Source organism: Muntiacus reevesi, chromosome 9, assembly GCF_963930625.1.
Source record: "Muntiacus reevesi chromosome 9, mMunRee1.1, whole genome shotgun sequence".
Taxonomy (NCBI): Eukaryota; Metazoa; Chordata; class Mammalia; order Artiodactyla; family Cervidae; genus Muntiacus; species Muntiacus reevesi.
The window spans coordinates 37,312,947-37,334,375 of record NC_089257.1 but is presented as its reverse complement, the minus strand read 5'-3'; the positions used below and the strand labels follow the sequence as shown (position 1 = coordinate 37,334,375).

The 21,429-nt window shown below is 50.7% G+C and overlaps 1 protein-coding gene across 2 annotated transcripts in view; it reads right to left on the bottom strand.

Moving 5' to 3' along the window:
• CHRDL2 (chordin like 2) overlaps nt 1-19,803 on the bottom strand; it is a 34,167-nt gene extending 14,364 nt beyond the window's left edge. For both annotated transcript variants that reach the window (XM_065944550.1, XM_065944551.1), the window contains exons 1-4: nt 19,244-19,803; nt 8,371-8,483; nt 3,856-3,949; nt 1,787-1,929 (exon numbers count right to left, since the gene is read on the bottom strand). In XM_065944550.1, the coding sequence (XP_065800622.1) occupies nt 1,787-1,929; nt 3,856-3,949; nt 8,371-8,483; nt 19,244-19,325 (432 nt within the window). In that variant the 5' untranslated portion in view covers nt 19,326-19,803. The remainder of the gene's footprint in view (nt 1-1,786; nt 1,930-3,855; nt 3,950-8,370; nt 8,484-19,243) is intronic.
• Between the last annotated feature and the right edge of the window lie 1,626 nt (nt 19,804-21,429).

The window sequence follows — 21,429 nt, the reverse complement described above, 5'->3', positions numbered from 1 at the left end:
GGGGAGACCCAAGTATCCAGGGGGAGGGGACAAGGGATCACAAGAATGCTCTCATCACCTTCCCTTTCCATGAGTTCTCTCTTCCCACAGCCCCCTCTTCATCCAGGTGCAGCACAGTACAGGTAAAGGAGTGTGGGTTTGGAACCATGTGGCCCTGCGTCTGAATCCTGAGTATGTCACTTAACTAGGTGTGTGTGTGTGTGTGTGTGCGCGCTCAGGAATGTCTGATTCTTTGCGACACCACGGAGTATAGCCCACTAGGCTCCTCTGTCCATGGGATTCTCCAGGCAAGAATACTGGAGTGGATTGCCATTTCCTACTCCGGGTAATCTTCCCAACTCAGGGATCAAACCCAAGTCTCTTATGTCTCCTGCATTAGCAGGCAGATTCTTTACCTCTGTGCCACCTAGGAAGTCTTGTGACCTTAGGCCAATCACTTAATTGCTCTGAGCCTCAGTTTTCTTATCTATAAAATATGATTAGTGATAGCCTTCTCATAGGGCCATTGGGATACTGTATATAAACATAAGGCATTTCCTAGTAGGTACAGTACCCTAGTTTACTTCAAGAGGCCCAGGCCTTGCAAAAATAACCATTGTCTAGGTTGATTTCTAAGTGGTCCCTCTTATTATAAGTTGTTTGCTCTGCAGTACAGATACCTTGAAATTCAGACTCAGAGTGAAGGGATCCTTTCCCTGAAAAGATGGGAGACAGATCCGAGAGAGATGACTGTCTCTAATGGCCACACATGGAACCGTGGCAGAACCAGAGCTGAAACTTCAGTGTCTGACACCTAGAATGGATCTCTTACCCTCTCATCACTGCTGAATCAGATGATTATTTAATCAGAGAGGACCTTGGAGATCACCTTGTTAGACTCCCGGGTGTGCACGCATGTGTGCTAAGACATGTCCAACTCTGTGCAACTCTATAGACTATAGCCCAACAGGCTCCTCTGTCCGTGGGATTCTCCAGGCAAGAATGCTGGAGTTGGTTGCCATGCTCTCCTCCAGGCTATCTTCCCGACCTCATGTCTCTTAGGTCTCCTGCATTGGCAGGCAGTTTCTTTACCTCTAGCACCACCAGGGAAGCCTAGACCCCCTAATACACTCAGAAGAACTGAGGCTCAGAGAAGCTTGCTGGTCAGGTGGTAGGGAAATCGAGATAGCAGGGGTTTCTCCCACCAGTGCACAGATGCACTAAGCCCAAGGGTGAGGATGACATGCTGAAGGCCACCTACAAACGTGCAGCAGGGCCATGCCTGGAACCCCTGAGGAGGAGGGGAAGACTTTCCAGCTCTTCCCCTGGAAAGCTGGGTCCTGCTTGACTTCAGTCTCTTGTCTCCTGATAACACTGCTGGTTCAGCTCTGCTTGACTTGACCCTAGGCCCAGCTCTGACCAAAGCAGGGGGAGTTTAATTAGCTTCAGATTAAATTACATTTACTACAGTCTGGCCCTGTCTCTGCACCCCAGGATTGATCACTGATCATTCATTCATTCATGCTATGTGCCAGGCCCTGAGCTGGGGGCCCTGCAGGATACAGAAATGAGCTGAGTATGTCTCCTGCCCTCAAGGAGTGCAGTCTACAGAGGACACAGACATGGCCAGGGTCAGTGCAAGGTGACCAGGCAGCTCAGGATGGCGTGGGAGCCCTGAGCAGGAGGTTCCCACCCACAGATGTTCCCTGCCCTGGAGCCCATTCATTCTCCTGCCCTTTGACTAGGAGGGACAATCCCCCCGGGCCCAGAGCACTGGCCTGCATGAGAGGGGAGTCGGAGGTCTTACGGCACAGCTGCAGAGGACACACTGGTTGGGCAGGCGGGAGGGGAGCAGCTCTCGGGCACTGAAGAGCTCGCCATGTTGGTACGCAGTCCCGTTATGCTGGCAGGACCTTGGTGGGGCCCGGAGCCCAGAAGGGGTATGAGGTTCTGCAGGTGGGGAGGGGAAGGAGGAAGAAGAAAATGGTCTAGGGCTTTATCAGAACTAACTGGGCCATTTCTCTGAAATGTTTGTATCTTATCCCTTGTTGTCATTTAAACCATGCTCTGGCCTCAGCCTTCCCAGCCAGACCTCATGTTGATGAACCAAGAGGAACCCTGACATTTCTCTCTGACCATGTCACTCCCGCCCTTGGCCTTTAAGCCCCTGAGTGTCAGAGGAGGCTCTGATTGCAGCAAGAAGGCAAGGCCAGAAGCCTCAGCTCCGCTGAGTGCCACTCAGTTTAGACCTGTGTTAGTTCATTCAACGTTCAGTAAGCATCCATGAAGCACTGGCTAGTGTCAGGCACTGTTCTAGGTTCTGGGGATACAGAAGTGAACAAAACAAGGTTCCACATGGAGTTTCATCCTAGTGGAGCTCACTGGTGTGATCTGGACTGTGCTTGATCTTGGAGTAAGTGCCTGCCACTCCCTGGCCACCAGACACCCTCCCCATCACCTGCCGGTTAGCCTGTCCTTACCCTGCTAGATAGAGGGGATAGCCCTCCAGTTCAAGGGGAACCTGCTCCTTTTTTCAAGACACCTTTACTAAGCACTTTCTCTGCACCAGGCGCCATGCTACATGCTAGGAATGGAGTGCAAATTAGGCCCAGCCCCTCGCATCAGGAAACTGATGGTCTCACTGGGTAGAGAGACAGGCCCCAAGCAGTGACACTGGTATGGTCTGGGCTAGGGCAGATGGGAGCACAGAAGTTGTGGCAGCTTAAGAGAGGTGCCCTTAACTCAGCTGGGAAGGGCGGTCGGGGAAGGCTTCCTGAAGGGGCTGATGGCTGAGATGAGTCTTAAGGAATATGCAGACCAGGCAAGCAAAGGGGCAAGACTGGGAAAGGGGGAGGGAGTGAGGAGCATGGGAGGAAGAAGGGGGCTGGGCCGAGGCACAGTGAGGAGCAGTCAGGACTCCTGGGGTCAGCCTCAGCCAGGAGGAGGTGTAAAGTACCCTCACTGGGCAGGATGAAACCTAGAGACCCTGCTCCCCTAGTGAACCCAGGCCAGGAAACCATGACTCAAGTTGGAGTCACAGTCAGATCCCTACTGGGATCCCACTTGGAAAAGAAGCCCCTCTATGCCCATACCCCACACAGGTCCTTAGTCTCCCAAGAGAGCTGCTTCCAGAGTCTGGAACTGAGGCTGCAACCTGGGAATCCCTCCCCTCATCACCTTCGCAATGTTACTAAACACGGGTCCTCCTCTTGACATCTCCTGCCTTCCGAGTTGGCCACCGCACTGACTGCCCCTCATTTGCCACTTGCTTATGTTGGTTTCTTCTCAGATCACCTCTCCTCTCTCCTCTCTTATCTCTACTTCCTGGAATCCCAGTCTCAGAGGCTATTAGTAGATTCTTAACATCATGGACATTTAGCCTTGGGGCACATATTAGCACCTCTGAACTGCAGCATAGGAGGAGTCTCAGAGTACATATGCTTCAACTCCTGTGGCCATTCCCAGCCCCGGGCGGTAATCCCAGGGTCACCCTGCAGGGCCTCCCAGCCCCAGCTCACTCACCTTCACTTACACAGGGTGCACCCACTCCCTCAGGCTTTGGCCAGCCCCCGAGAGAACGGAGCCAGCGTGTGCCATCAACAGGTCAAGCATGCCTGTTTTCCTTCAGCGTTTTTCCAGTTCCCTCCCTCCTCCTGCCAAGCACAGCTACTCAAGACTGAGAAGTCCGTGGCCACCCCAGCCCTCCTGGGGGATCCATGGTGGATGTCTTCCGTGAGCACCTTGGTGTCTCAACAGCGCTGGTGGCTGGACTCTGCCCTTCTCATTCCAGGGACCTCCTCTGGCTGTGTCAGGAGTGGGTCAAGGGCCAGTGGGCCGGTGGGAGGCTGGCCCAAGGGCAGACGCGAGGTCACTCACCCACACAGCGGGGACAGCACTGCTGCGGCTCGGTCACGGGCTGGGGGCAGTGCACGGGCGGACAGTGGAGGCGGTAACAGCTCACGTGGGCATTCTGAAGGGGACACAGGGGTCAGTCCTGCTTCCAAAGAGCCATTGCCTCCCACTGTCCTCTCCTCAATCCCCCTCCCGACTATGGGGTGCTGCACTCTTTTTAAGCCTGCAGTGGGATAAAAGTGATAAATTCCACGTGTCCAGTCTCCCTCCCGCCTGCTCACTTGTGTAGCGCACTCATCCGTATCCCTTCCCACCACGGATGAGTGCACCACGTGCCTGGATTTGCACAGATCTCGTGTCCCTTAGTGGTGAGGGACGAAGGAGAGAAATACAAGTAAAAGACTTGGGTTATTTTGACACTGACTTTTTTTTTAAAAGATTTTCTTTTTTTAATGTGGACCATTTAAAAAGTCTTTATTTAATCTGTTACAACATTGTTCCTATTTTACGTTTTGGGTTTTGACCCTGAGGTATGTGGGATCTTAGCTTCCCCAGGGAGTGAACCCACACCCCCTACATTGGAAGGCAAAGTCTTAACCCTGGAGTGCCAGAGAAGTTCCTCAACATTGATATCGACTGTGCTGTCTTAACTCCAAGACTTTGTTCTTTTACCTCTGGATCTGAGCCTCGTGGCTAATGGAGGACTGTGACACAGGAAGGCAGGTGACAGGGAAGTGGAGAAGACTCAGGGCTCTGTGATCTGCTCCCTAAGTCTCTGAGAGGTGTGGGTGATCCCACACACAATCTTGGGACTGGAACCAGAGGAAGGGCCCGAAGTTCTTAGGCTTTTTCAAATACAGCAAAGGAGAGAGAAGGGGCAGAGAAACATTCACAGGAAAATGAGCAGACACGGAAGAGCTGGAGGGAGAGGCCACCCCTGGAGGTTTTCCCAGGCAGTTTGTCAGCCTGTCTCAGGTGGCCCACACCTTCCTTTCCCTTCTGCTCTAAGAGGTGTTGCCCTGGGTTGTAACAACCCAATACGTCTGTCTCTTCTATTCAGCGGAACAAGGACCAAGCCTCATTCTGTTCATCTCTGAATTGTCAGCACGGGGCCTTGCTCCAAACGAGTGCCTGCTGAAGTCTGAATGAGTGAATGAATGAGAACCAGCAGGGGAGGGGGAGATGGTCTCTTTCTTGGTCAACTGGAGTTAGCTTTGTTTAAACTTTGAAGTTGCTGAGTGAGATTCCAGACCCTTGGCCCACCTGAGAACCCCCAAAACACTTCTACCAAAGCAGCTTCCTGCCCCATGGAGAACCCTGGACCAGGCCCTAGTTCTGGGGTCACTGCTTCCTAAGATGACCAGAGGTGATCACAAGGATTAATCAGTGCTAAAGGGCATCCTAGAGTCCACAGAATCTGTCTGAGCTCTAAAAGTGGTCTTCTTGAGGCCTGGGACCCAGGGGTGCTGGATAAACATCCAGAGGGTAAACGGAGCCCCTCAGATGAGAAACTAGGGTAGAATGCAAGGAACTTTGGTATCTGAAGAGTTACAGTCTGTCTCTTGATTCTGAAAGTATCAAGGAATGGAGATGATTAGTGAGATGCAGCAGCAAGTAAGGTGGAAACAGGCTAGGGTGCAAAAGGTGAGGGGGCAAGGTGAGAGGCCTTGCAGTCACAGGGTACCTCTCAGGAAAGTCATAACTACCATTTATTGCATGGCTACTAGGTAGGGGCATTATGTTATATAGAGAAGTATTATCTCACTGCATACTCTCAACAACCCTAGTGGTAGGTATTACTATCCACGATTTTAGAATGAGAAAAGAACCTCTGAGAGGTTGCCTAAGACACACAGCAGGTGAGCACTGTGTAGATCTGTGCACTTTCCAGATCTGTGCACTTTCCGTGATGCAGAAAATGCCTCAGGTGGAGGGAGCAGGGCCTCATTCATTCACTCAATATTTCCTGCATGACAACTGGGTGCCATGTCCTCTTCTGCACCAGGGACAGTAAGCAAGAGACAAGAGTTCTGCTCTCACGGAGCTTCCATCCTAGCAGAGAGGGAGACAGACTATAAAAAATAAACAAGTAGGAACCAGATCATGTCAGATGTTAAATTTATAACAGGAATAAAACAGGGTAACGTGATTGCGTTAACAAGGTTAGACTATTTTAGAAACGGCTGTAGAGAAAGCCTCATAAGGAGGTAACTTTATGTTGTGCACTGCGAGATGAGAAGGAATCATTCCTGGGAAGATCTGGGGGAAGAACATTCCGAGGGGAGGAGCAAGCTAGAATGAGTTTGCAGCATTGGCGCAGGTAGGAGATGAGGTTGGAGAACAAGGCAGAAGTCAGATGGTTCAGGTGGCATAGATCCCACAGCTGGCAATTTCAATTTTACTTTAGGTGCAATGACAAGCTGTTGAAGGGTTTTAAGAGCTTCTGAATGACATGATTAGTTTTCTGTTCAGAAAAGATCCTTTGAGCTGCCATGCAGTGAACAGATTAGAAAGGGGTACAGGAAGATGGTTTCCCTGGCAGTCCAAGAGTTAAGATTTTGCCTTTAATGTAGGGGTGCGGGTTCGATCCCTAACTTGTCGCGGGGGGGTGGCAGGTGGGGGAGCTGAGATCGCACCTGCCTCACAGCCAAAAACCCAAAAAACCTAAAACAGAAGCAATATTGTAACAAATTCAATAAAGACCTTAAAAATGGTCAACACCAAAAAAATATTAAAAAAAGAGAAAAGGGGTACAGGGAAACTCTGGGATGCTCACACAGCCGCCCAGGTGAGAGAGGAAGGTGGCTTAGATTAGGCGGAGTGATGATGATGGAAAGAAGGAAGGAATTCAGAGTGTATTTTGGGGATGTCAGCTACAGACCCTTGGGGTGAGGAAACTGGGTATGTGTGAACTCCAGGGAGGGAGAAATGAATTAGCTCCACTGATCACAAAACTTGGACTTGGTCAACTGGACCGCATGATATGTCTGGAATTTTCTGTTATGGTTTCCTTCTTGTTTTTTGGCTATATTTCACAAAGTTCTTTTTAAAAAGGCTGATTGGCCTCAGATGTGCTAAGAAACCAAGGGGAGGCAGGGATGGGGGGTTGTGCTCCCACTGGCATCAGGTTTGACCAGGGGCCAACATGGTAGAAGCTGTAGGGAGTCAGAGGAAAAGACCCCAGGGGAGTAAGTAAGACCCCAGTGGTCAGAGTCAGGAGAGGGGCTGGCGCACCCCCCTCCACCTTCTGGTGTTTCCTCAGAAGGTCTTCTCTGCTCCCACTCCAAGGACTGGTTTAACAAGGGAGGCTCTCATAGCCTTGGCTGTGCAGGGAAAGAGGGGTCCAAGGGGCTGGGCTCTAGCTGGGACTAGGTACTGCCCTCCCCAGCACCAGCACCTGGATAGACACACCTCTGGACTTCACACCAATGAGGCTGGTCCCTGGCAGCTGAGCCAGGGCCAAGGGGATTCAAGCCTCCTCAATCCCTCTCTCCTTCCCCATCCTCCAGCCCCACACCCAGCCTGGGAATTCTGGACCACATGCGGATTTCATTTACACCACCTAGTTGACTGTACAAGGTCCTGTGCTGGGTTGGGGTGGGCTGGGAGGACAGAGGTTTACAAAAAAATCTGGTCTCTCAGAGTGCTCAGGGCTGGTGCACTGGGATGACCCTGAGGGATGGGATGGGGAGGGAGGTGGGAGGCGGGTTCAGGACGGGGAACACATGTACACCTATGGCTGATTCATGTCAATGTACGGCAAAAAAAACCACTACAATATTGTAAAGTGATTAGCCTCCAATTAAAATAAATAAATTAAAAAAAAATCTGGTCTCTGCCCTAGTTGATACAGCCTTCGGCAAGACCCCGACCTGGGCAAGAGTAAGTACCCAGGAAGACCTGCTCCTAGGGCTCCATGGAGGAGGGACAGTAACTGACAGACAGACAACCATTGTACCTGGTTGACAGTGATCAGGAGAAAGAGGCAGAGAAACTTATGTGGCCTCCAGAAGAAGAAAATACTTTCAGGTGAGGGATCAAGTAAAGCTATTGGTGGAGGTGGCATTTGAGCAAAGTTGCAAAGAATAAACATTTAGACCAGTGGCACTGGGAAATGCATCCTAAGGCTGGGCGGCAAGAAAGGCCGCTGGAGGAGGAGGCAGGAGGAAAGGAAGGATTAGGGAGTCAGGTCAGGAAGACTCTGCCTTCTGCTGCGTGGGCACGGGAGGCTGCTGGCAGCAGGAAAGAAGGCTGGGTGAGAGAGGGTAGGTTCGTGTCCTCATCCCAGCCCAGCCACTGATCCACTGTGTGATTTATCTCTGGGAGGCCCACAGTAGGCATCTATGCCCATGCCTGAGATAGTCAATAGTGAAGTGGTGTGGCCCCAAGCCCCTCAGTTGCTACTGATAGACCACAGTTCTATGGGGGCCTGGTTCCAGAGTACCCCCCACTCCAAAGTCAGCTGTTCTCTTTCCCTCCAGGGTGCCTTCCCTGGGGATCTCCCAGACATACCTGTCACAGGAGGCCAGAGGAACCTACCTCGGAGCAAGTGCAGCGAAGACAGTACATCAGGCCCTGAGGCTCCAGGTAGGGGTGCCAGCTCTCGCCGGGGGCGTATCTCTTCCCATGGAAAAGGCAGAACATGTCTGGGCCTGGCAAACCAACCAGTGCTTTGTGAGTCCCAGGAGGCTCCAGCCCGGAGTCCCTGCTTCATCCCTCCTTCTTTCTGACTCTAGGAAGGATGTCATCTGGACACTCCAGCAAAAGAGAATCCACAGGACATGCTCTCCTAGTCAGGGAGCCAGGATGACTGGGTTTCCATATCAGCTCGACTGGCTGTCACTCTGGGCATGTCACTGACCTTCTGCGAACTTCAACACTTCTCTCACAGAGTGGTTAGGGGATCAAGCAGTCAACATGCTTTCTACAGATTTAAATTGTGGTAGAAATGTTAGTTATTATAATTAGATGAATAATCTGAGGCCCAGAGAGGCCAAACTATACGTCTTAGGACACACAGTAAGTCAGTCATCAAGCAAGGATGACACCCGGAGCCTCTTGACTCTCAGGGCAGTGCTCCTTCGGCTCCCATAGTCACTCTTGCTTCCATTTCCTCTGTCCCATTTGGCTTATTTATTTACTACATCTCTGCACCATCCTCTCTCTTGCCCTCTGCTGCTCACCTGCCTACACACACACACACACACACACACACACACTCTCTCTCTCTCTCTCTCTCTCTCTCTCTCTCTCTGGGCCACGTGATATATCTTTCGAATAAAGCTACTGAAAGCAGCTCCCTGATTTCATACTATGCTGTGTCCCTATACATACTCACTCAGCTCTGATCCTTAGGTGCTTGAACCAGGAAAACAAAGTGCTGCCTGGTGAAAGGTTGTTACAAAATTGACTTTTAAAATATCCTTAAAAATGGTCAATGGTACTGTGACTGCACATCAATTGATTATTTTTGTAATGATTTACAACTGATATTTACAAAGGATTTACAACTGATACAAACAACTGATATGTTGTCAACATGTAGATGAATGCTTTTAAGAATGATTGAAGTAGTTTATCTCCTTATGTGGGTTAGGTATCTCTCCTGCAATCCTGATTTCTTGAGACCTCCACCCTCCGTCCTTTCATAGCCAGTCAGTTGCCCAGTCTTTTGAGCTCTGTCTGGAATACTCGTGTCCTCACCCCTTACTAGCTCTGCACCCAGCCCCAGGTCAGGGCTCCATGTTGGGGGTTGAGACCTCCTTGCCCTGCCCCTCTGCCTTTGGCCTTATCCCTTGACAACCCTCCTGTATACAGGTACCTCATGATTATTACAACAGAGAAGGGATGCTATCATTCTACAAAAAACTCTCCATTACATAAAGAATAATCTAAGCTCTTTTAGGGGGGAATCTGGAAGGTCCAGCACAAGCTAAGATTCCATAAAGACATACTAAATTAAATGAGATTGAAATTTGGAGAAAGGAACCAATGTTTATTGATGACATCTATTTATATAAATTACTTATCTTATTAGCATCAATGTTTTGACAATTAAATTAGATAATGTTTGGAAAACGCTCACTTAGCCCAGTTCCTGACACATAGTTGAATGCTATAATTATGACAATTATGGTAACAATGACCCTTCTGGATGGACATTATCATCTGTTCCAGATTCAAGAGGATAAGGCAGTTTCGCAGGGTCATTGGGATTGTTACTTACAATTGTTAATTGTAAGAAAACTAGATGAGAAAACTGAGGAGCTTCAAATACCAAGCTGACTTGCCTGAGGCCACCCAGCTATCGATTTCAACCCAGGACCCCATGCTCCCAAGCAGACTTCCCTTCAGTTCACCTCACCTGCTATGGTTTTTTGCTCAAAGTCAGGGCCTCGAGGTTTCTTGTCTCCACTGGCCACCATCCCCCTTTCCCAAATTTTTTTTTTCTTGGTCCTCTATTAATCTAGAATCTAGACGTTGCTCTCCATGCCTCTGTCCTGTACACTTTCTAGAGTCTCACACTTCCTGAATCATTCTCTTAGACACTTAAACTCTGCAGAATCACAGAGCATCGAAAACAGTACAGTAGCAAGAGCAGCTCACCCTCAAGATAGGAATTCCCCCTCCACGTTGAGGGTGCGCTGGGATGGAGGACAGGAGTTAAGGGCCATTCTTTTTTTTTTTTTTTTTTTAAGGGTCATTCTTAACCTTTAGAAAGTTGCCTTTGTGAGAAGCTGAGACCAGCCTCCTTGGCTTCCCGCACTGCTTCTGTTGTGCCATTTGGGTTTCCCAGAACAAAGATTTGAGGCCACGGCCATGATGCCCTCAGGGTCTGTGCTTTGGGGGCCACTGAGGACCATGGATTGGTTTACTCCCCATCTGCTCCTGAGCCCCACAAAGTAGAGGGGGATCAGACAGCAGATCCCATTCCAAGCAAGGCCCCGGCTGGCCCATATCAAATGAACAGTGTTTATCTCTCAGCCTCCGCTGGCAGAGAGGGCAGGACACAGGCCCAGCTGGGGTGCTTGTCAGAGCCAGCCCAACTCTCCAAGGATTGAATAATGTCTTTCTTCCTCAGTCCCCTCCCCCGACCAGGAAAGGGCGCAATTGCAACACTGCTGTGGTCTTAGGACTTAGCCTTGCTGTTGAAGAAATCCTGTCCCACCTTCCGTGGGACAGCCCTGCAGCCTGACCCTTGTGCCAGCTGGCACCCCCACTCTCTCCCCTCGCCTGCTCAGAGTGTGAAGACAGAGAGAATATATCAGCTCATGCCCAGGTCAGGAGGCCCCTTCCCCCCACTGATGGACCTGGCAGCAGCTAAGAATATGGGGGGCCTGGCAAACTGTCCCTCAACCCCAGGAGTCACAATCCCCACCCCACCATGCCCTCCAAGGTGAGAAGCACAAGGAAGGGTGGCATTGCCTGGAGCTCCCTCTTCTTCTAGGGAGGTGAGTGCCCCAGGCCACGCCAAAACCAGGCAGGAGGCGGAACTGGCAAGACTGCAGGCTGCCTCCGTCATGCAGCTCTGGCACTCGCCCCATCCTTGCACTTGGCTGGTAGGGGCTCTAGCTCCTTATGCCACGAATTCACTGTGTGATGTTGAGGAAAGACCTTGCTTCCCTTCTCTGGGCCTCACTTTTCAAAATAAGGAGTGGGCATGAACTCTAATCTTCACAGGTTTTCTGTACAGATACTTCATGAATCCATGATGTCAACATTCTAAGACCCCAAGGTTCTAAGTTTCTAAGACTTAAGATTTGAGAATTCCAACCTGCTGAGAGCCTACATATCATGAGACAACAAAGCTTCTAGAACTGCACGATGTTGTGATTCTAAGATTTGATCATTTCAAGCTTCCATGATTCAGGATGTGTTGATGGTTTTGTACACCTAGGCTCGCAGGGGCTCCAAACGGGCTAGGATGAGGCCCAGGCACCCAGTGCCGCCGATCCTGAGAGGCATGGAGAAGGAGGCAAAGTCTGCTTCTCACATCCCCTCCCTTCTCTTCTCATTTCTGCGGTCCTCTGTGGTCTTCCCACTCTGGCTCTGGCACACCACCACCACATCTCTGACCACCCATCATCTCTTTCTCCAACTTAGGGACCAATTGCACCTTCTCTCAGGGGACTTTAGCAGTTAATGGCCCTAGCAGTGATGTCTAATCCAGGAAGGCATTAGTGGAGGAAGTTTTTGTTTGAGGAGGATGATTGGAGCTGTTCTAGGCTTTAGAGAAACAGAGAAGAACAGTGACAGGTCTCATCCCCCTCACCCAGTGTGTATATAGTCCCCAAACTCTGATGTCAGAGTCAGATAGGCTGGGGTTCCAATTGAATTTGGCTTGTATTTGCAACCATTTAGCTTGCATTTAGACAAGCTATTTAAACACTTCAGGCCCCAGTTTCCATATTTGTCAAATGGTTGAGTAATAATCTTGACCTTTTGGGGGTTATTGCAGAATTAAGTCAAATAACATATATAATATGACGAATGCCTGTCACATATTAGATGCTCAGCCAAATGGTAGGCTAAAAACAAAGAGAGAAAAAGCAGACCTTGTTGCTGATCCCAAATTTCCCTAACAATTTCTGTTTCTCATAGTAGTCTTCTTACTCCCAGAATCCTATGGGCAGCCCCCAGGTACCCAGAACATCATGGCACCTGCCACTAAGGTCAAACCTTCTAGGTCTCAAGGTTGGAGGCAGAGAGACCACAGGAGGCTGTTACAGTCATCTCTTCTGAGATCGTACTGGCCTGGAGCAAGGCAGATGCAGTGCTGGGAGACAGAAATACAGATTTGAGGACTACCTACTAGGTACCGAGGGTAGGTTTTCAGACACACTGATATGGGTAGAGAGGGTGAAGGGGCAGTCAAGGATGGGACTGAGGTTTCAGGCCTGAATAACTAAGTGAATGTGGGGTTCTTAGCACATAGGCAGCAAATGTTATCATTAATTTTGATGTTTTATTATCATCAGTAATAGTAACACTGGTTCCTGCATTCATGTACTGGGCATTTTGTATATCAAGTTATACCTGTCCATGGACCTAGTACATGCCTAAATAAGACCTAGTGCCCACCTTCAAGGAGTTTGCAGCCCAATGAAGAAGACTGCTGCTGCTGCTAAGTCGCCTCAGTTGTGTCCGACTCTATGAGACCCCATAGACGGCAGCCCACCAGGCTCCCCCGTCCCTGGGATTCTCCAGGCAAGAACACTGGAGTGGGTTGCCATTTCCTTCTCCAATGCATGAAAGTGAAAAGTGAAGTCGCTCAGTCGTGTCTGACTCTTAGCAACCCCATGGACCGCAGCCTACCAGGCTCCTCCATCCATGGGATTTTCCAGGCAAGAGTGCTGGAGGGGGTGCCATTGCCTTCTCCAAATGAAGAAGACAGACAGATATAATACATACAGTCAGACAAATGCTATGACAGAGGAAACATGGGATCTTCGGGGAGTCTTCCCTGAGCAGATGCCTGAACTGGAGCTTGAAGGAGTTAACAAGGTGGAGTCGGGCAGGGTCGACGTTGCAAGCAAAGGCACAGGGGTGGGAGTGACTGTGGTCCACGTGATCCCTTGAAGGTGACTGGGGTGTGTTGGCTGCTAGCTCCCCTCCCTGCAGGAAACACCCAGTTGGCTAGGGCAAGGCCGAATCTCTTTATCTGATGATTGAACTTCGTTGACCTAATCTGAATTCAAGGTAGCTACGTTTATCAGACAGACTCTGCTATCTGTCATAGTGTTATCATGTCACTCCACCCTATGATGAGCAGGCTCCCACCTGCTTTTCCAGCAGAACTCTCTGTGGTGGCCCTTTTTTAAACCTCACATCCTCCTGCTAAACTTCTCACTCTTCCCATCCCCACCCAGCCCCCACCCTCACTTCTTCATGCTTCTGTACCTTTACCCATGATCTTTCTTCACCTGGAATGTGATTCCCCATCTCCAATGTTGGACCAACTTCTCATCCTCCAAAGCCCATTTAGATGCCATCCTGTGAAGCCATCCCAAACTCCCAAGCCACTTGCCAGTCCTTTCTGGTGGTCCTACAGACTGAGTTCAGCCCTCTGCCACAATTTGCATCATACTAGGTTAGAAGTACTTTTTGAATGGACTTCTCTTCCATACTAAACTGTGAGTTTCTTGAGAGCAAGGGCCAATGACATTCATTTCTGTATCCTCAGTGTTCTATGCAGAGCCTACACAGAGTCAATGCTTGGTAGATGAATACGGGATGAAAGAATGGAGTTAAGGGAGGTTTTGGAGGAGGAGGCGATTGTTGGTCCCTCATCTTGGAAACCTCCTGCTTCAACAAAAAGAGAACTGCATCATGTGACAGAAGAGCCAAATCTCTTTGGGCACTTTGACCTTGCCACCTAACAGAAATTGGCCCTGGACCTCCCCTTTCCAGTTCCCATCATCTGAACTCCTAAACTATTCACCAAACATTGTTTACAAAAAAGCCAGGAGCCCAGGAAGGTATGAGGCTGAGTGATTTCATGATCTTTACATGTAAGTCCAAATTCCCAAGCTGTCCCATCCAAGGTTATCCCACAGTCTGCCTTGAGACTCTCATGGTCTCTTAAGATCTCTTAAGGGGTAGTAAGGAGTGGGTAGTGTTGCTGGGAATTCTTCCAAGAGGAGGCAGAAAAGACCACAAGAATATTCTGGGCTGCAGAACAGGCAGGATGAGACCAAGAGAAGGGCACCAGGTGGATCTGGGGCTGGAACTGTGGTTGGTCTGACCCCAGCCTGCAAGAACTCAGGAAACCTGAGTAAGCCAGCCTGCATGGGGATGTGAGAACATTTACATCTCTTCCCTCAGGCCCACTCTGCTGTAGTTTATTTATTTACAGTTCCCTTTCACACCAACAAACTTGCTTCTCTCTGAGACATAAGCTCTGTGCTGGGTACTGGCACTCAATGAGGGAGGCCTCCTAAGGGAATCAGAAGTAAAAGCCTCAGCTCTTCAGTGGATTAGCTGTGCAGTCTAGGGAAAGGACCCTGGCTTCTCTGAACCTGAATTCTTATCTGGCACATGACAGATGTTCAGGAGCATAGAAGGACCTCAAAGGAGAGAGTCAGCAAACCAGGAAAGACAGCTCAGTTGCCTGGCAAGAGTCAGCGGGTGGAAAAGAAGCTATTTACCTTCTCTTCTTCCATGGACATGTATTAACACATTTATAGATTCAAAAAAATCTTAGAAGGAGAAGGAAATGGCAACCCACTCCAGTATTCTTGCCTGGAAAGTTCCATGGACAGAGAAGCCTGGCAGGCTACAGTCCATGGGGTCGCAAAGAGTCGGACACAACTGAGTGACTAACACACAAAATCTTAGAAAGTTAGGGATTGAGAGATTATGTCCAGTCCCCTATTTTGCAGATGTGGACACAGTCTCAGAGACAGTCTGAGCCTGGTCTAAGATAATTGATTTTTGCCAGCATGAACGCCAATGCCAGTTTTCAGATCCAGGTGGGTGGGGGCTTCTTATAGGAATGCCCATCCCCTAACGGACAGGATCAGAAGAAATGGCTTTAAAGTGCAAACAGAAGGATTCAGCTGAGATAAAGGAAGAACCTTGACTATAAGCATGGGTAACAGAGTATGAAACAGGCTTCTCTGGGATGAGATCCTGCCCAGAGGCAGAGGGACGCCTGCAACGATCTCTGTACTGCACCTCCCAGCAGCACGGCTCACACACCAGTTCTCTCATTTGGGAGTCCAAGGGATTCAAAGTCTCTCTCCCAGAGCCTGGTGCCATGGTCGGCGGCTGGGGGAACTTGAGAGGCCAGCCCTGGAACAGGTGCAACAGCTGGAGCAACGGCACAGCTGCCGCCCGGCTCTGCTCAACAGCCTGCAAGCGAGTGAGTGAGACAGAGACCTCTACTGGTGGGAGAGAGAGGTGCAGAACCTCCAGAGAGGCGGAGAGGGATCTGACCGGAGCCAGATGTCAGCCCTCTGTACCCACTGTCCCAGGCCCTCTAGGCCCTTTCTGTTGGTGTCTGAATATCCACCAACAGTGGATGTCTGAATATCCACTCCTCCCGGAGGGCAAGGGTACCAGGCTGAAGACCCACACTCCCCCAACTCCCTTTTCCAAAGGCCAGAGTGGACCCTGAACCAAGGCAATAGCATCTTTGGGTCTTAGAATCATGGGATGTTAAAGCTGGAAAAGTCCTCAATGATTATCTGTTTGACTCCTGCCATCTCGCTCTACAGCTGGGAAAACTCAGGGGCAGAGAAAGGCAACCTGCCGTGGGTCACAGTTGGAACTGGGGGCAGAGCCAGGACTGGAGCTCTGACCGTCTGATTCCATCGGTACCATGTCATAGAGTGGAAGCTCCTTTCCTGCCCCCACCCTGCCTTTGGGGTCTGGGGTTTTGTCACTTGGGACCAAAAACTTTGATCTCCATGGAATACATAAACCTTGGAGGTAGAAGAGCTGGTGGTTTTACCTGATAATCGACTCTCTCCTGAAGTCAGGACTGGATGGAGGGAGAGATGAGAAACGTAGCCGCTGTACATCGTAAAGCAGGGGGACGGTTAGGAGAGGGGGCACAGTTAGTGAGGGAAGAGCACGAAGGAGGGGAGCTGGCAGAGGAGGAAGAGCCCTGGAGAGGGAGTCAAGGTCCTGGGCAGGTTCTCATTCCACAGACAGAAGTGGGGACAGGTGCCCAAAGTGACTGACGTTACACACACATGTGGCTCAGCCCGGGACTGTACTGGTCAGTGACCAGATTAGGGGCCCACCCTGGCTAAGGGCTCTAGGTGGGAATGGAAATGGGGCTTGATCATAGTACTGTCTGAGGATGAGAGCTCAGTCTACAGCTGGAGTTGAGACTCAGTCTGGGCTGGGATCAAGGCTCAATCTGTGGCTGGAAATAGAGCCAAGGATAGAATAACTTTTGCTTGAATACCCTTGGACTTTAAACTAAGGAGCAAGCTGCCATCCATGTTCACAGGCCCCACACATTCTGCAGGACTGGGCCATCTCAGGAATCAGACACCACAGGGTTTGAGAATTTCTGTGAGTACCCCTTCTGAAAGCACCTGAGATGTCACCAGGAGATTTCTTACTTACAACAGGCCCCAGATCTTACTAACTAAACTTACTGAACTAAGACGAGGGCCTTCACAGAAGATCTTCAGACAAGACCTTAGCAAATGACTATAGGATTGTTTCTAGATTCATAGGTTATTAGCATTACACAGAATGAGGCTCAAAGAAGAAAATGGTTTGTCTTAATTCACACAATCAGTAAGTGATAAATCAGGGACTAGGATCCAGGTCTCTGTTCTTTTCTTTAACAAATTTGCTGTGTGACCTTGGGCAAGTCACTCGCCCTTTCTGAGCTTCAGTTTAACGGTGAGGAATGGTACACTGAGGGGTAGAAACAGGTGACTTTCAAAAGTTCTTTCGGCTTTGAAATCGCAGCATCTTACACCACTTTGACTACCTCCACATCACCTTAACTCAACAATTCTGCTCCAACGTTTTTCTTGCATGTCGGTAACTAAGCTCCAGTCTAGGGGAGATGGAATACTAGCAGCACCTAGTGAGAAATATGGCCCGAAGAGTGGAAGCACAGAGGAGGGAAGATCAGAGTGGATCAGATGGCAGGGAGAGTTTTCTGGAAGAGGTGTGACCTAAGCTAGGCTGTAGAGAGCTGACAGGCTCTGGGAGGCAAGGAGGAGAGCCGTGGGAAGGATGTGTGCAATCTACATAAAGATGGTTCTAGGCCATCTTTCGACGATGCATCCAGGGCAATGAAATCTGGGGGGTTAAGAGCCATGTGCCAAGGGCGGCAGGCATTAAGGGCATCCTATGCTAATTCTCTTTTGAGAAGCAAGGAGAAAGTGTTGGGAGGAAACCTCCAGGCCTCAAGGAGGAGGAGGAGACACTGACAGAGCAGTAGGCATTGTGCTGGGCACTTATCAGTCATCCCTAATCCTCCCAAGAAGCCTTCAGGTGAGTGTGAGTCTCAGATGCAGAAAGTGATGCTCAGAGACGTTGTCACTTACGAAAAGCCACACAACTACCAAGGGGCAGAGCCAGGACTTGAACTAACACTGGGCTCTTTTCAGGACTTGTTCCTAAGGACTTCTGTGAATCTCATGCTGGTGGCCGCCCAGAGACAGACAGACATGCAGCCTGCCCTGATGATCAGAGACAGGAATGAAACAATATCCAGTAACGCTGGCTCCAGAAAGTCATGTGCGAAAGAAGGCAGAGATGGAGGAGCTGAGCTGTGGAGAGGAACGTGCTCTAGGCTGGGAAAATGGGGTTTCATCCCAGGCTGTGCCCTGTGTAACCTGGGGTGGGACCACTGCCCGTTACTGGGCCTTGGTTTCTTTACTGGGTATGTCTGCATTTGAACTAAGATGCTTCCTTCTTTTTAAGAGAATCTTTGGTTTTGTTCTTCACCCTCCCAGCTTTCCAAGAGATGGTCAGAAGATGGGTAGGAGGTCCACCACCAGCCTATTGTGGAAAGAGTGAGGAAATTGAGGTTCAGAGAGTTGATATCAACTGACTGAGGTTACACTGTGTACGAGTGGAAAAACATAAATTAGCGAACGTGTTTTTCGAGAACCTACCATGGACCAGCTAGTTGCTGGTGCTGGTTGCTTTCCATGTTTTCTTCAATTTAATCCTCAGAACAGTCCTGGGATTTTCACTCCCATTTTATAGATCAGGAAACTGAGGCTCAGAGACATATCTGCTCCTACCGGCTGGTAGTCAGCAGATCTGGGATAATGAAGACCCTGGTCTATCTCCCTGTGCCCTGCTGCCTCCCAAAGTCACAGCTCAAAATCAGAGTTCTTTCCAGATGCTGTGGGATCAGGGGGGAAAGCATCAGATTGGGAACTGAAGAGTTCTGGCTTTGGATGGCTCACTAGCTCTGTCAACGGGAACGAGTTTCCTCTCTCAGTCTAAGTTTTCTCATCTGTAAAATGCAAATAATAATACCCACCTGACCGGAGTGTTGTAAGCCTCAAAAGAGAAAAGCAATGGGAAAGTTATCCTAGTTAACTCTTCTTTCTTTCCACCAGTTCTCTTTAAATGCAATAGCCTCTTCATCATCACATCCTTGCCGCCAAATATGCCGGACTCTCTGCTAGGAATAAGCATCCCCCGCTCCTCCAGAAAAAGCACGGTGCCCTGCCCTCTCTCCCACTGCTCTCAGCTCCCTCACCCTCGGGTCCGTGGCCGCAGCCCCCTCGGCTCTGAGTCTTGCCCAGTCCCCCTCCCCCGGTCTGGTCAGCCCGAACTGGTCCGCAGAGAAGCCTCCACCCTCCTCCACCCTCCCGGCACAGGTGCTCCCTGGATGGCTGGCAGAACAAGTCCTGGCACTTTCCAGCACATCCCGGGGGTCCCCTCTTCTGCCACCCAGCACACCCACTCCGCTACTTACGGGCTCGTGCGTGGGAGTCCAAGGGGAACCAGAGCAGCGCGAGTCCCAGCAAGGAGGAGAGGACCCTTACCTCGGGAACCATCCTTCTTCCCCAGGGCCAGGCCCTCAGGCGCTGAGCCGGGCGGGGACTTGGGGGAAAGTGAGATGAGGGGGACGCTGACGCCCAGGGGTACAGCGCAATCCGCAGACCCGGGGAGGGTTAGGGTCAGAGATTCAGAGAAGGGTTGAGAAGAAGGTGGTGAGGACAAAAAGGGAGGTCCAAGGTGGGAATAGGAGGAAGGTGGAAAGCAAACGGAGGGAAAGAGTTGGAGGGATGCAGGACGGTATGTAAGAGGGGAAAGCAATTAAAGTAAAGGGGAAGGTGAGAGGGAGGGGAGGAGAAGAAAGACGGGAGAGGGAGGACCAGAGTCCGCCGAGCGCGCAGCGTTGGGCCAGGCGCGCGGGACCGGCGGGCTGCTCCGGGTGTGCGGGCTAGCAGCGGCCGGCGCCCCCTGCTCGCAGAGCTCGGGGTCGGGCTGCCGGGTCCTGGAGCCCGGCGGCGTACCCGCGGCGGCGACGGCGCGGCGGCCACGGGGGGAGGCTGCGCGCGGGCCGGCTGTGCACGCCAAGGGCGCCAGGCGCCGCGCTCGGGCGCATTTGTACTTTGCCGCGGGAAGCAGGCAGCCCCGGCCTGGCGCTGGCCTAGCCCTGGCGCCTCCTCTGGGGCACCGCGGGCTCGGTGGATTGGCCACCCGAGAAACAGGCCCACTTTCCCCCTCCTCTCTCGTGCCGGTCTCTGGGACAGACGCTCCAGGCGCCGCGCCGAGAGGAGGCGAGGGGGCTGGGGAGGGGGAAGGAGCCACCCGGGCCACGGGTTTTAACCCCTGACTCCCCGCGGCGCCCCGAGCCCAGGAGGACCGAACCCTGTTAGAAACTTTCGGGTGGGGAAGCGAAAGATGTCGGGGTCGGAGAGGCGAAGCGGATTGCGGAACCTGAGAGGCGCTCAGGTGAGGAAGCTCGACGGGGCTTGCACAGAACCCCGCCTCTGGATGAAATTGGGACACTTGCTGTTCTTAATTGTGCACTTGGCCACTCCACCTGAGTCTGTTTCCCAGATCCCCTTGCTAAAATGGAGATCTTAGTATCTTAAGTATCTTTTAATGTTTTTAATGTCTTCCCACAATTGTTTCTCACGTGGGATGAGATAATGAACGTCAAAGCACTCAGATCTCAAAAAGAAGGGGTCCGAATTCCAGGCGCTTGGAATGCTCTGACCAGTTATCCCCGAATCCAGAGGCACCATGCAGGATCCTCGGGGCCCTTCCTCTGATGAATCTTCTGCTCCCTCCCACCCCACCCTGGCACTCCAGAAGCAGGACACAGTCTTTCCTTTGCCTCTGCAGGTAGGGCCTGAACCTTTCTGAGAGGGCTGGTCATACTCAGTCCTCTTGAGTAAGGGCTTTAGGTCGAAGCATTTTCTTTCTTACCTGAAAGTGATGGGGTGGGGGTGGGGGCAAGGGCCTGGAGCCCCCCACCTCAGCCCATCCTTGGTGCCCCATACCTTGTGGTATGAATTAATGAAATTAATGAAACGAGTGTATGAATTAATAGGACCCAAGAAGAGAACCACCAGCTCTGTCCAGACAAGAAACGCTCAAACTCTGAACTCAAAAGGATAGGACCCCTGTCCTGGCTGTCTCCCTAGCTTGCTTGGATGTCTTGGGTAAGTTCATTCATCCCCATTTTGGACCTCAACTTCATCCCCAGAGGAACTTCTTGCAGAGTTGCTGGAAATTCAGTAAATGTTGGAGGGGAGCAGACTAGGAAGAGTAAGAGATAAGACAGAAGGGATGTTGAATCACATCCCACTCTAGCAGGGAATCACATTTCCAGGTTGAAACACTTCTGACTGTGTCTGTAAAGATAACTTCCTGGGGTAAGACTGGGGTCCCCACCTCCTGTGTTGCCAGTTGATGCTCTCCAAGAACAGAGAGCGCTGGAGGAACCAGTGTTCCCCGAAACATAGCTTCTGGGGGACCTGCCTGGCAGTCCAATAGTTAGGACTTTGTCTTCCAGTGCGTGTAGGGGTGGGGGTGGGAAGGGTGCAGGTTCAATAGTTGGTTTGGAAGCTAAGATCCTACATACCTTCTAGCCAAAGAATCAAAACCTAAAACAGAAGCAATATTATAACAAATTCAATAAAGACT